The sequence below is a fragment of the Vicugna pacos genome, chromosome 11, assembly GCF_048564905.1.
Source record: "Vicugna pacos chromosome 11, VicPac4, whole genome shotgun sequence".
Taxonomy (NCBI): Eukaryota; Metazoa; Chordata; class Mammalia; order Artiodactyla; family Camelidae; genus Vicugna; species Vicugna pacos.
Window position 1 is genome coordinate 91213070 of NC_132997.1, and position 13382 is coordinate 91226451.

Below are 13382 nucleotides of genomic sequence, written 5' to 3' on the forward strand. Positions count from 1 at the left end.
GTGCAGGTCACTCTGAGTGCAGGTCCCGAGGCGGCTCCTGGACTCCGGGAGCCGCGCGCCAGGCGGGCCCCAGCGCAGCGCCCTGGGAGGACTACAAGTCCCAGCAGGTCCAGCGCCGCGAGCGCCGAGGCGGGAGGCGCGGCTCGGTCTGGCGCTTGCGCAGTGAGGCCGCCGGAGCCTGCTAGTACCACACCCCCGGGAGGGACGGAGGGGAGGCAGAAGCATCCGAGGCATTAAAGCATCCGAGGGAGCCGGAGGGGAGGAGAATGGAGTGACAGAGAAACGCGGAGGGTGGGGGGTGGGGGGGAGACTGTTGAGGGAGGGGGGGAGGGGGGATACAGAGGGAGGAAGAAGCGGCGGCGGCGGCTCCTCTTTGCTGAGGGGGAAAACTCCGAGGGATAAGAGCAGGAATAATGCGGTAGGCAAGGCGGGCTGCTCGCTCCCAGCTCTGGCAGCAGCGGCGGCAGCCCGAGCAGCGGCAGCAGCAGCGGCAGCACCCTCAGGCGCTGACAGCCTCGCCGGCCGGCTCCCTCGCTGACCGCCGACTGTCAATGGAGCTGGAAAACATCGTGGCCAACACGGTCTTGCTGAAAGCCAGGGAAGGTAAGAGGCAGGACTGGTGCGTGCCTGGCGCGTTCGCCGCGGGCCAGGGTGCGGGTGTCGGGCGGCGTGTGGGCTGGGGCTGTGCGTGTGCAGGATGCCCGCAGTGAGTTGGTCGCGAGCAGGACACCTCGGAGAGCTGCTCTGCAAACGTTTCAGGGTTTCTGCCCTTGTGCTCAGGGAATCTGGACTCGGGCAGAGAAGGAGAAACGTCGAAGTTGCAGGGATTAGGATGCTAAAATATTCCCTAGTTTCCAGCCCTAACCTTATAGATCGTGCTATCTCGGCAGCTGTTGAAAGGTCAGTTGGAAAAACGTTCATTCAGGAAGAGATGAGCAAACATGCAAATAAAATAGCTTTTTCGAGTCGGCCCGGGATGGTTCTGTGAGTGAATTGGTGTGTGTGTTGGGGGTGGTGGTGGTGTGGAATTAGCATAAGCCAAGTCTTTGCTTGCGCAGGCTGAGTTGATATAGGCTATTGCTGGAAACCATCCGCTGGGAATGTTTCTTAGGGAAATCCCGTCGTGTGGAAGGAAGCCTTTTAAAGGCAAAGTAAGATGTTGAGGAATTAGCTTGTTCATAGAGTAACGAGAGGATGGCTGTACAGATCATCTAGAAAATAATTCAGGATTTCAGGGGTGGGTTTTTTTTCTTCTCCCTTCGGGGAAGGGGAGAGATAAGAGAATTTTGGGCTTTTTTTTTTTTTGGCTCAGTTAAGAAAAGAAAGGTAAGTGTGCCAGTGCTTAAGTATATTTTGAATGCAAACCATTAGATTTTCTGCTTTTAGCTGGCAGGAAATATCGTCTAAGTGGAGTGAGTCCCAAGTCAAGACTATAAACACACTTTTTGACTCTTCCTTGAGATGGGAAAAAAGAAAAAAGAAAAGAAAAAAAGAGAGAAAGTGGCCCAGTAACTTAGATGCTTCCTAAAATGATTCTGTGTGTAAACATACAGATGTAGGAACACCTGAAATTTATGGAACATCTCTTTTGCCAGGATTTGAGCTCTGGGTGCAGCCTTTTTATGAAAGGGGAAGTGGTTTTCCCTTTCATGGGAGGAGGCTTTATTTGACACCCAAGGTAGAAGGCAGCCTAAGTAGGGTCTTGACTTCAGAAGGATATTCGGGGAGCAGCCCACGAAAATGCCTTACCTACTTCTTAATATTTTCATTCACCCACTTTGATGAATGAAGGAAGGCTTTCTGGCCAAGAGTGTAACGATTCATGTTTATCCAGCCGGTTCCATCACCTTGTGGCTCTGTACACACGGTGTGTGGGTAGGTGATGCACAGCTCAGCAGCTCAGCCCAGCTTTCGCGTCGTAATCTGGGCGTCACTTGTCTCTCAAGCAGCAGCCTGGAAGGTTTGCTTTGAAAACTCCAGCAGAGTTGAAAATATGCAGGTCCGTCCCCACATTGCTCAGCTTTGGTGTGAACAGACTTTTAGGAGAGGCTGTTACTTGGTGATTTCACGTTCTAATGCCTGAGTTTTGTTTTGTTTTTTCCCTAACCTGACATTTTAGCAAGGTGGGGACTGGTGGGATCTCTCCTGAACAGGGCAGTGTGTCCTGGAGGGGAAGAAGCCGGGAAAACAGGCCCCCACCCCTTGCCCTCCGCTCGCAGCCTTTGCCGCCGCCACCTAGTGGTGGGATATGGTTGTACATCTCGGGGCTCGCGGGCTGGGAACGTTTTCACCCTCCCTCCATTCTGAAATTTTTTCCTGGGAAATCGCTGGATATGATGGTACTGGAGGTTTTGCAAGTTTCACTGGTTTCTCTTGTTTCCGGAGAATTCTGCTACCTAGATTTGCTTCTCTACACGATCGTTTGCCTGGAGCCTGCTTTTTTCTTCTCTCAACATTTGGTTGCTTCTTTCAAAATGTTTTGCTTGGAGTGGGCAAAGTGTTATCAATTTTCTCCCCCAGTTTGGTCTCCCCAGTTTTTTCTTTGTTTTGTTTTTTTTCACTGAAGTGAATTCACAGCCTGATATTTTTGTTCGTCAGGTTAACAAATTGGTTTTTTCAGAACCATAAGGAGGAGAGCTACAGTCTGGAGGCTTATATGGAATGACCAAATTACAGTGATTAAAAGTTCTCAAGAATGTGCCTTTCATTTCCTTTTCCTTTTAAAGTCTTTTCAATTTCTCTTTGAGACCTTGGTAGTCATTTCATGGTGAGAAAATAACTCTTGACGGTGCCTTTGAAATGGAGAGGGCCTTACCTCTAAGGACACAGAGAAACTGACACATGAATGAGAAAAATTAATACTTACATGGAAACTTTATTTTGAAATTTACATTTCTCCCCCTCTTTCTTTCTCTCTTACGTCTAAAGAGAATCCAGATTTAACTGCTTCCAGTTTCTCCTTGCTGGGTCTTTATTAAAAGATTAGAGCACATATATTCTAATTAGTGTGGAAGCTTTTAGAAATAAAAGCAATTTATTTTTGCCTTCTCAGTTCTCATATACTTGAAGTCATTCTTTTCAATTCAGTAATTCTTCTAATAATTACATTATCCAAATATTCAGAAATGAACTTCTAGTCAGTTTAGTGAAAGATCTAATAATGTAAGGGTTATAAGATCTGTAAAAATCTGAGTTGTTTAGAATACTTAAAAGCACTTCTTACTTAAAGATTCTTGTGAATGGTTACAGATGAGAAATAGAATTGGTGAATGGGAAACTTAATTTAGTTCACTTAAAATACATTGTAAACCATTTAAAATGTGGCTTTCAAGTAAAAGTCACATTTGTCCCAAACAATTGAGAAACAGGCTTTGAAGAAAGACAGACACACTCTGCAAATGCTATAAAGGAATTTGTAGTTGTCCATGTTGGTGGGTAATTTGGGGGCCTATCTTTTGTTATTGTTATGAATTCTTAAAGGCAGATGCCTGCTAAATTCATTGTAAGTTCAAATTCTTACCATAATAATACATGTACAAAGTGGAAAACATGAATATAGCAATAAAGCAGAAAATCTACAAGTAGATTCGAGTGAAAATGATTCATTGTTAGTAATTAGAAAACATAGGAAGCAAATTGCACCTTTGTGACAGTTGTTTTGAAATAAGAAAAGATAGAGCTCTGGATTCAAAATTTTAAACCACCCCATGTATTCTGTGGATTGTTTATTTGTACTGGTCTCATGAGAAAAACATTAAGTTGATCACTCTTAGGAACTTTAGATCTCTCTCCTAAAAAGTGGGTGGGTAAGGAAAAAAAGAAAGAAGCTGAGACTGAATTCATGCCAATTTATGGAAATGAGCTAAATTATTAAGCATTTAATGAAGAAACTCAAGCTAACTATTTACATTTCAGAATCTCACAAAATTGGCAAGTGAGCTAGTGCTGAAATAACAGCAGTGAGAAAGAGTGTCTGCAGAGTACCTTTTGTGTGTTTCTTTTTGCTTTTATTTTTGCAGTTAGAGGTTTTTGTGTTTTTCTCATGCTCTGGACCTGTTGCCTTACTCTGGAGTGAACAGTAGGGAGAAGAAATTTTTTAAGGGCCCACCTTTCCTTTCTTCTCGGGCCAGCAGTAGCCATATTTGATTCAATAGAGATGACAGAGGGAGTATTGATCACATTTTCCTGGGCGTGATGCTAGCAGGCACAAGTGCAGAAACTAAAAAGTCAGAAACCCGATGACCTTGCCCTTGGTGGTGATGCCGAAAACCAGAGTATGCAAGAACCTTTTCGCAGGTATCTCTGTGACTTGCTGGCCTGGATATTCCTGGTGATCAAGATTAGGGACCTGGGAAAAGGTGACACTAGGGGCTAGTGGAGGCTGGGGAGGGCTGCATCCAACCAGTGAGAGGCAGGCGCTGTCGGGACAGACAGCATTTCACAGCAGGGGTCCCTCTTCCGTCTTTCCCTTGCACCCCTAGTTCATGATGACAAAACCGAAACATCAGTGTGTTCTGTTATTAGAACAGTGGATGTCTCTGAAGCCCACAGCCCTCTTACTGCAGGCAAACTTGTTCCACCCTGTGACTTCTTCCTTCAGTCTTACCACACAGAAAAACGGCAGTTTTCATCCTGGTGCAGAAGCAGCTCAGCTCAGCATGTGTGAAAGCCACTTGGTCTATTAAGTACAATGCCGTCGTTAAATGAAACCACTTTTTACTTTTTCTAAGTTTCTTTTCAGTTCTGACAACTTGGAGGTGGAGAAACCCAAAGCAGATGTTTTCAGAGGCCTTGCTTTCTTACAGAAAGATTCCAAGTGATGATTTTAATTAATCTAGCTGTCTGTTTTTAAAACCGTCAGATAAATGCCCACAAGACTCTCATCTTCTAATAGCTTAGCTGCTTCCTGTCAGATTCTAAACTCCGAAAAGCTTGATTCTTCCAATGCCCAAACTAATCCTTGTTTAAATTATGTCTTCAGCAGCCATAACTCTTGTAGTGGCTTGTTAATGATACCCTTCGGGTCTGGGCCGAAGACTTCAATAGCATCCAAATGAATTTCAGCAAAGAGCTCAATATAGGACCAAATTCACCTAAGGGCCCTTCAACCTAGACCTGGAAACTTACAGTGCTCTAATGAAATGGTTCCAGGACTGTGGGCAATTTTAAAGTTAGATTTTTTTTTTTTTGCCAAGATATTTGTGGCTCAAGGTAAAGCATTATAATAGCTAGACATTTTTGAAATCCAAAATTCATATGGTTGCAAAAAGATCTCACTGCAGTACATCATGCAACTCAGAGGTGAAACTTGAGAAAACAATAGGAAGTGACTAAAACCAGAAGACACAGAAAAGGAAATCAGGAATTTCTACAGTCTTATTCCCCTCAGCACCCCCACACTTCATTTCGAAATAGAATAGTGAACATAAAGGGCTTTAAGATGTGATTTTTAAATGATTAACATGGATTATATGGACTTAAATGACAGGAGCAATTTCTACTTTAAAAACAATCCTGTTACATTTCAGTGAAAATTTTTATTTAAAAATATCCTAAATATTGAAAAGATTTTAATCTATAAATGAAGCTTCTTAAAATTTTATCTTCTGGGGTAAAGATAATATTGCTGCATTTAGTACCATATGGACACTGGAGAAAGCACCCCATTTGATGTGAATTATGTTACCTTTTAAAGAGAAAGCAGTTATGTCCTGACTAGACCTTGCCCCCTCCCCCAGTTTCTCATTTGGAGAAAGCCATTCTTAAATTGTCTTCCAAAATTCTTAGAAGGGTAAAAATCATTCATTCATTCATTCAACCTTTTGTTACTGAAGGACCCCTGTGGGAGGTGACAGTTTGGATGCTCAGCCTTGGAGTTATAGGTAGGTGAAGAGAGGGAATTGGGCATCGCGATTTTAGGCTTTTAAACGCATAAATCAGACATGAGTAGAACCAGATTTTTTTCCCCCAAAGAGCTGAAGCTGACTGTGGTGTGACCTGCTTAGCTGGGAACCCTCTATTGACTCTGCTGGGTGTGCCTAGAATTTGCGCAAGAGGCTGCAGGACCAAAACCTGGTTTAAGGATAATTCAAAAGTCCTACTTGAGGGACAGGCCCGAATCTGGAAGACAACTGCTAATTTTGCAAGACACTGTGTTTTTATGAAGATCAGTTCCTCTCAGTGGAAACCACTGAAAACAATAGCAAGATGACCCTTTGGTGGAGGAATGAGAAGACCCAAGAGGAAACCGGTGTGCAGAAGGGGCTTCCAGGTGGAACCATGGTGACCTTTCTAGGGCAGCAGCCAGGGCGGGGTTGATGGGCTGCAGTTCTGGCGGAAAGATGGTGGAGGCTGCTGTCCTATTTGGCTTTTTGTTGGGGCTGGTTTGAGCATGTCCTTTGGTGTAGCCCGTCACCTGGAATGGCCTGAAAGTATTAAAGGTGTCTCTAAAGATGTGCTGTTCAACGTGGCGGCTCCTAGCTGCATGTGGCTGTTTACATTTAAATTAATTACGGTTACACATGCCATTCCTTAAGCGTGCCAACCACATTTCAAGTGCTCAGCAGTCACTTGTGGCTGGTGGCTACCATGTTGGACGGTGCAGATGTAGAGCATTAGTAGCACTGCAGAAAGTTCACTTGGGCAGAGCATCTCTCTAGTTTCACACACTGAGTTAAGTAAGAGTGTGCTAAGCCTGTAACTTCTGACATGAGAACTGGGGGAGAGTAAGGGAGAGGAGGGGAGGGAAATGGGGCAGGAAGAGAAGGAGAGAGGGAGGCAAGAGAGGAGGAGAGACAGAAAGAGGGCTGAGGGATTGGGGATTAAAGCTGGGTCATTTCAGAGAAGAATGTAGTTCAAGGACAGTTGTAGATGGTGGTGAGCCACCCATATTTCCCTTTTTTTTTTTCATATCTTGGGAAATTTGCCTAGATTGAGCAACTGACTGTCCTGATTCAAATTAAGTGCATGTTATAGAGCCACACAGAGTCCCACGTTCCTTCTTGAAACTCCTGAGGCGAGGATATTTTGAAACCATCATTTTACTAAGAAAAAAAAAGTTGTGTGTACAGTAAATCTTCAGAAAGAAGAAAAAAAAAAACCCTCTTTCTGTAGACTTCAAAAAGTGCTCTTAAATGAGCGAGGAAATAGATAAAACAATTTTAAGAGTTTCCATTTCTTTTGAACAGGACAGATTGAAAGAAGATCAGGAAGAAAGATGTCAAAAACACACTGTTCTTGTACCCTCTTTAAAATGATTTCTCCTTAAAAACTGTTTCCTGTGAGATTTGAAACATTCTAACTATCACCCAGTTAGAACAGGTTTAGAAAGCAACTTAAGTATTTGAAACAATGAAACAGTTTAGTTGCTGTTCTTTGGTGTCTGAAGCAAAGACCTCTATTTGAAGTTATGCCCAAGAGTCAACTGGTAACCTCCTTCTGACAGAAGTCAGTAATAAATTAGGCTAATTTCCATCTGGCCTGTTTTGTCTCTAGTAATATCAATATTTTTTTTAACAGGCAATGATGAAATAAACGTCAAAAGACAACTTCCAGGGCTTGTGCAGAAAGCAAAAGAAACTGAGATAAACAGATAAGAACATTCCTGTTTTGGAAAGTGGCAGAGGCCCACAGGGCGTCAAGGCACTGGGCTGCCCTAAGGCTTCTCCAAATACTGATCTGTTCTCCTAAAGGTCACCCCTGCTTATCTGATGGGGAAAGCAAGATGAATGAACGGGAGTCTCAGCCAGACTTACTTGAATTGTGAACTTTTCTGGAGCAACCCTCTGAAATCCTTGAATGTTCCGAAAGAAATCTTTCCCCTCCCCTGTAATAATAATATAAGCCAAATCCTCCAACAAACCCCCAAAACACCAAACCAACTTCTCAGGGCAGTATGGCTTCTAAATGTAAATGCCACGAGATTGCAAATGTGAAAGAGAAAGAGGGTCTCTATCAGATTTCCTGGGGAAAGGGGCAAAATGGGAATCTGATTGCCCTCCTGGACCCTGATATCAGCTAAATGCCAATTTGAGAGCAGTTGGATAAAGTAATTCCTACTAGGCTGTGAATGACTACCAAAAGGTGAGTCCTCAGTGTTTCCACTTTAAAAGTAGAGGTGTTTGTCAACTCAGATGAATCTGTGATTGATGAGGGGGAGGGGCATATACATACGTGCCTGCACCTGTGCGTGCCTGCACACGTGGCTATGATCGTTTCTGGGGCCACATTTTTCCTCTACCTGCATTCCCCCCTCCCTCACACATACCAACACACCCAAAGAGCAAGGTCAGCCTCTTAGTATTCTTCTTCCTCTTGGCAAGGCTTGGAGAGAATCTTGAGTAGCCAAAGAATTGCCCCTGAGGGACAGGGGATTAAACGAGGTGGGTAGTGGTGGGGACACGTCAGTGGCAGAGCCTCTCCTTGGCAGAGCCAAGACGAGGACACTGGGCAGGCCAGTTCCTGCTGATGTTGGCTTACTATGTGCAGGTCACATCTGCCCCAAGCCTCTCTTCCTTGGGTGCCTGCTACCCCTTGGGAGATCCTTGCCCCCAAGCACCTCTGCCTGACGGTGGCACCTTAGGTGTATGCTCATGTCTCTGCAGAGTTGTTTACTAAAAAAAAAAAGTAGGGGGGAAGATGGAGGAACCTACCAGAGTGATTTCTCCACCCTCCTCTCCCTCCCAGAGAGAATGTGTGAAGCAGCCTTTTTCCCCAGAAAAGCACTCTCAGAGTTAACCCTTTCCATGTTTCAGAGGTAACCTTATGGGTATTTGCATTTAGAAACTAGACCTGGCGTGTGTGTGTGTGTGTGTGTGTGTGTGTGTGTGTGTGTGTGTGTGTTTTGCATTAACTTAGCAACTTTGCTTTTCAAGATCTTTGTGAGCCGAGAGTCTCTTCCTTGGGGGTTGCTGTCAAACTTGAGATATCATGCTGGAGAGAGGAGGCAGCATGGTGTCACCAGCCTGGCCTGCCCCTGCTGGGTAATGAGGGGAAGGAAATCAAGGCTTTGATCTGCTCCTGCAGAGAAGGTAAAGCTCTGAACTTAACTCCTTCAGGAAGGGAAGGGGGATGAAGGTTAGAATGACCCAGCTACAGGGTAGAGAGAACCCAGCCAGGGCAATTGTTCTGCCTATCTGATAAAAGGTCTTATGAAACCTCATTTGAAAATGGAATTCCATCTTGGCTCGGGTCTTAGCACCGCTTGTGAAATGGAAACAAGCTGAGGAGGATGAACACGTGGCCAGGAAAAACAGCCTTCTGATGGCTGGTGCAGGACCTCGCTCTGCTCAGGCACTCAGGACTGGTTAGGATGCTTAGATAACATCCCCTGAGAAGGAACCCCCAGGCTCTGGGGGGGGGGGGCGGACAAAGAATTGGGCTGCAAACTTGAATGGGAAAGGTGTCTCAAGATCCAACTTTTCTCAAGCCGAATGCTGTTGTGGGTCAATGCCACTAAGCCTACAGTCGCAGACGAGGGAGGCTGTCCATCAGATGAGTGTGTGCCTGGAACATAGTAGGTGTTCAACCAGTGCTGACTTGGGAATGACTCATGTTCTATCCGAGTGACGTGGAGGAGAGAGGAAGAGCTGGGAAAGTAAAATTCCCAAGAAGTGGCCTGGGTGTCGCAGTCAGTGATAAATTAGGAGATGATTCAACATGGCTGAGAGAGATTAACTAAGGGTATAAGGCACATTGGAAAATGTTTTCTGAATGTTTGTCTTAACTGTGAAAAACGTCTGGCAGACTTCCCCACCCCCCTCCCCCCAATTGTAAGTGGTTTGTTTTACTTGTTTTGGAAGAAATAAATATTTGCATTCATCCAAACATTGGGGCAAACAGTTCTCCCCAATTCTGCGGCTCTGTGCGTCGGAGATGTTTCACGCTGATAACACGCATACCTTTTTTTGGCTAAATTGAAGGTAGCTTAGGACACAGTCTTCACATGCTTTTTGTATCACTGCTGGAATGAGGCTGAGCAAATGGAAAGAAACTAGGAAGCCAAGCAATGATCCTTCCAGACCCAAGAATGGCTGATGACCCGGCATTTGAAGCATAGAATCCTTATAGAAAAATTGCCTTCTTTGCTCATGGGCAAAGAGGCTGGATCCAATTAAGACAAGGAAAACGTCTGTTAACTTGGAGAAAGAAATTACTAAACAGTCAATCCTGTAATCCTCTCTGAAGAGGAAGGGGCCGGCAGGACGGGGCTTTATGGATGATGCCAAACCCTGTGCTATATAATAATTAGTAACCACCGGTTATTCTGCCGCACACTCATTCCCCAAACCACTAACCATTGCTTGCGATGGAACGCGCCAGGCCTAGATATTTGCCCCAGATGTCTTCCCCATCAGTACTGTCCAATTAGAGGGCTTTTTAAAATTAAAGCTTAATTCTCTTGTAACGTATAGCAGAACGTAAGTTAGAGAGAGGCCGACCTGATTTCCTCGACAGTTCAGTGGGTGACCAAGGTGAGGGGTAGTCTTTGAGTTCCTGTCCAGGACTCTTCTCAGCTTATGTTTTGGTGACGATTGCATGGCTAACTGTTTAATGTCCCGGTGCCTGGTACTCTTGCTAGTCTTTTTTTGGCAGCTTACAGACATTTCGGGAATGACTGTGAGGGAGTCGAGGATCTGAGAGACCTCTTCAGAGAAGTGGACCTACGTCTGCTTATAATTTCATTCTCCCACGGTGGGCCTCGGCGGTCTAAGAACCTGCCTTAAATAAAGAACTTGGGGGATCCAGGCAAGCAAAATTCGGAGGGGCGTGGCATGGCTTCTGACTCTTCCCTAGTGTTGTAAACCCAGGACACAGTCAGAACTGTGTCAGTCCTGGGTCCCATGCGAGGCTCTGAAAGGAGGACAGGAAGCCATGGAGTTTCTCTCCTTTCTAACAGGGTTGGTTATTTAGGAATTGTGGTGGCCTTTGCACCCATTGTTTCATTCCATCTCTACAGTCCTGTGAGATGTGTTTTCTTCTTCCCCCTTTTATGGCTGAAGATCAAAGGCTCAGAGAGGTAAACGACTTACCTGCTCGTCCCACAGCCGGGACCCAGCACCGAGCCCAGTCTCCCCTCTGACAGTCTTTCTGCTCCATCACGGCTGCTGCCCTCAGTCACCCTTCCAGCCAACGTGGACAGAGATACTAACATCGATGAGACATCTGAAAAAGAATCAAGTGTGCCGCAGTGACTCACAATTAAAGAGGAGTCATTCTATCTAGTTTTGAAGGTTTAAAACCATTTGCACAGACCATACTTGCTTGCTAAAGAAAATTTAAACGACCATGCGAAAACATCCGTAAGCAAATCACAATCTCTCTTGTCCCAAGTGCTCCCGCTGCCAGGTCCACCCCTCGGAGGTCACTACTGTCAGCATTTAGGGGGGCATGTTTCCAGATCTTTGAGTGTACGCATGTGTGAACGTACGGATACATTGTACAGAAGTGAGACCCTTGTGTGCACATAATTCTGCAGCTGTTTTCAGTCAACAATAAGTCGTAGTGCCTTTCCCGTATCTGTGTTTACAGTTTCCCATGAAACGGAGGGGTGTCAGGAAAAATTGTGAAAGACTTTGGAAACCGAGTGTCATTTCAGTGGAATGCTGGGTGTTTTCTAGCAGACCCTTAGGGGCTATCCAGTTCTAAAGGGGTCTGTGTCTTTGACTGTTTTGGAGTAGTCAGTAGTGTATTTAACCAAGCCCCTGTAGTGGGCCATTTAGGTTTTCCGATTTTTAAATAGATTGTAAACAGTGTGGGAATATTCTGCCCATTGTATAGCATCTTTATACATTTATTTAAAGACTTAGTTTTTTGCCCCCACTTGGTGGTGACTGCCTAACCCATCTTCCCCCAACCCCACCCCTCACCCCTACTTTGGGAAGAATAGTGATAATTTCTGAAATGGAATTAAGTGACCCTAGGGAGGTACAAAGTACATTTTCTTATGAGAAAGACACGTGATATACATGAGGACATGTGATGTGACAATTTTGAAACCTTTGGGATTTAACACCTCCCGCCTCTGTGTGTTCCGTCATCTTTTCAATGATATTCAAAGCTTGGATTAGGGAAATCAAGTGCAGTCAAAGACTTTACTTGGCAATGACTTTGTAATTGCCCCTGAGTTTTGCATATGTCAATGGGGCAGGTAGCGCAGGCTCAGCCCATAGCTTTGTAAAGGTGGTCCTGTATTTCTCTCTCTTGATTATCACCTCAAGCCAGACTTGGCAGCTATTATTATTGTTATTTTTCCAGTTTGAGAAAGGAAAAAAAATCAAGCTCAGAGAGGTGACGTGATTTTCCAAGGTCACACAGCAAGGACCCCCTTCTCCTACTTTCTCTTCTGGTGCTAACTCACTGCATCTTTTCCCATCTCTAAGACTTTCCTGTTTATACGTTGCTTAGCTCTAGGGAGGCATCTGAATCTGGAGTTTAGTGTTCATCGTTCAGAGGTAGTGGATTCATAAATGTATTTTGGGGCATGGGCCCCCTATCCTGGCTCTTTCACGGGTGCTACATGTGCTACTGTTGGTTCCACACGCTGTCCTTTGCCTCCTGTCTCATCTGGTACAGTGTTCTCCTCTGTGGGAGTCTGTGGGTTCTTCTGTCGGTAACTGCTTTGACTGCAGATTTGCGTGTGATTTACCTAGGTGAGAGTTCTGTGCGAATCAAAACTCAAATAAAACAGTACAATACAAAGCAAGTCCCTGGCCCTGCCTCCTCATTCTATCTCCCTCTGAGATAAGCCAGGCTTGAGGGCATAGTCCAAGGCCCTGGGTCTTCAATATTTTTGTAACAGTTGCAGGAGAGGGTGGCATTTTCTTCCTGGAAGGGTTTGTGGATGTGTTGGCTTGCACGCTGGGGGCTCACTGTGCCTGGAAGCTGCAGAGAAAGGAGGAAGTCTGCCCCTTAATTGGATGATGACTGCGCATGGCTGTGGGCTCCCTGTCATCTCAGAGTGCAGGAAGGAGGTCCACCAACCAGAGGCAGCTCCTTCCTCCCCAGAGGAAGGGTCTCAGGATTGAAGGATGCCCACATGGGTGGGAGAGTACAGCGCCGGAGCAGAACCAGTCTCCAAAGTAGGGCCAGCCTCCAGCTCTGAATACTGCTTCCCAGGCCACACTCGTTCCCTAGGGCCACCTAGTGCTACAAAGAACCACAAAATGGGCAGCTTAGAACCACGGAAGTTTATTGTCTCACAGTTCTGGAGGCCAAAATCAAGTTGTGGGCAGGCCACGCTCCCTCTGAAGGTGCTGGCGAAGGATCCTTTCCAGACCTCTCTCCTAGCTTCTGGTAGCCTCATGCATTCCTTGGCTTGTAGATGGCTGTCTTCTCTTTATTTTTCTCTTCACAGGGTCTTCCCTCTGTACCTGTCTGTCTCT

At 45.4% G+C, this 13382-nt stretch overlaps 1 protein-coding gene across 2 annotated transcripts in view; it reads left to right on the forward strand.

The window, feature by feature from the left end:
• Window positions 1-336: 336 nt before the first annotated feature.
• GRK5 (G protein-coupled receptor kinase 5) overlaps window positions 337-13382 on the forward strand; it is a 202406-nt gene continuing 189360 nt past the window's right edge. For both annotated transcript variants that reach the window (XM_072971986.1, XM_072971987.1), the window contains exon 1: window positions 337-603. In XM_072971986.1, coding sequence (XP_072828087.1) covers window positions 552-603 — 52 coding nt within the window. In that variant the 5' untranslated portion in view covers window positions 337-551. The remainder of the gene's footprint in view (window positions 604-13382) is intronic.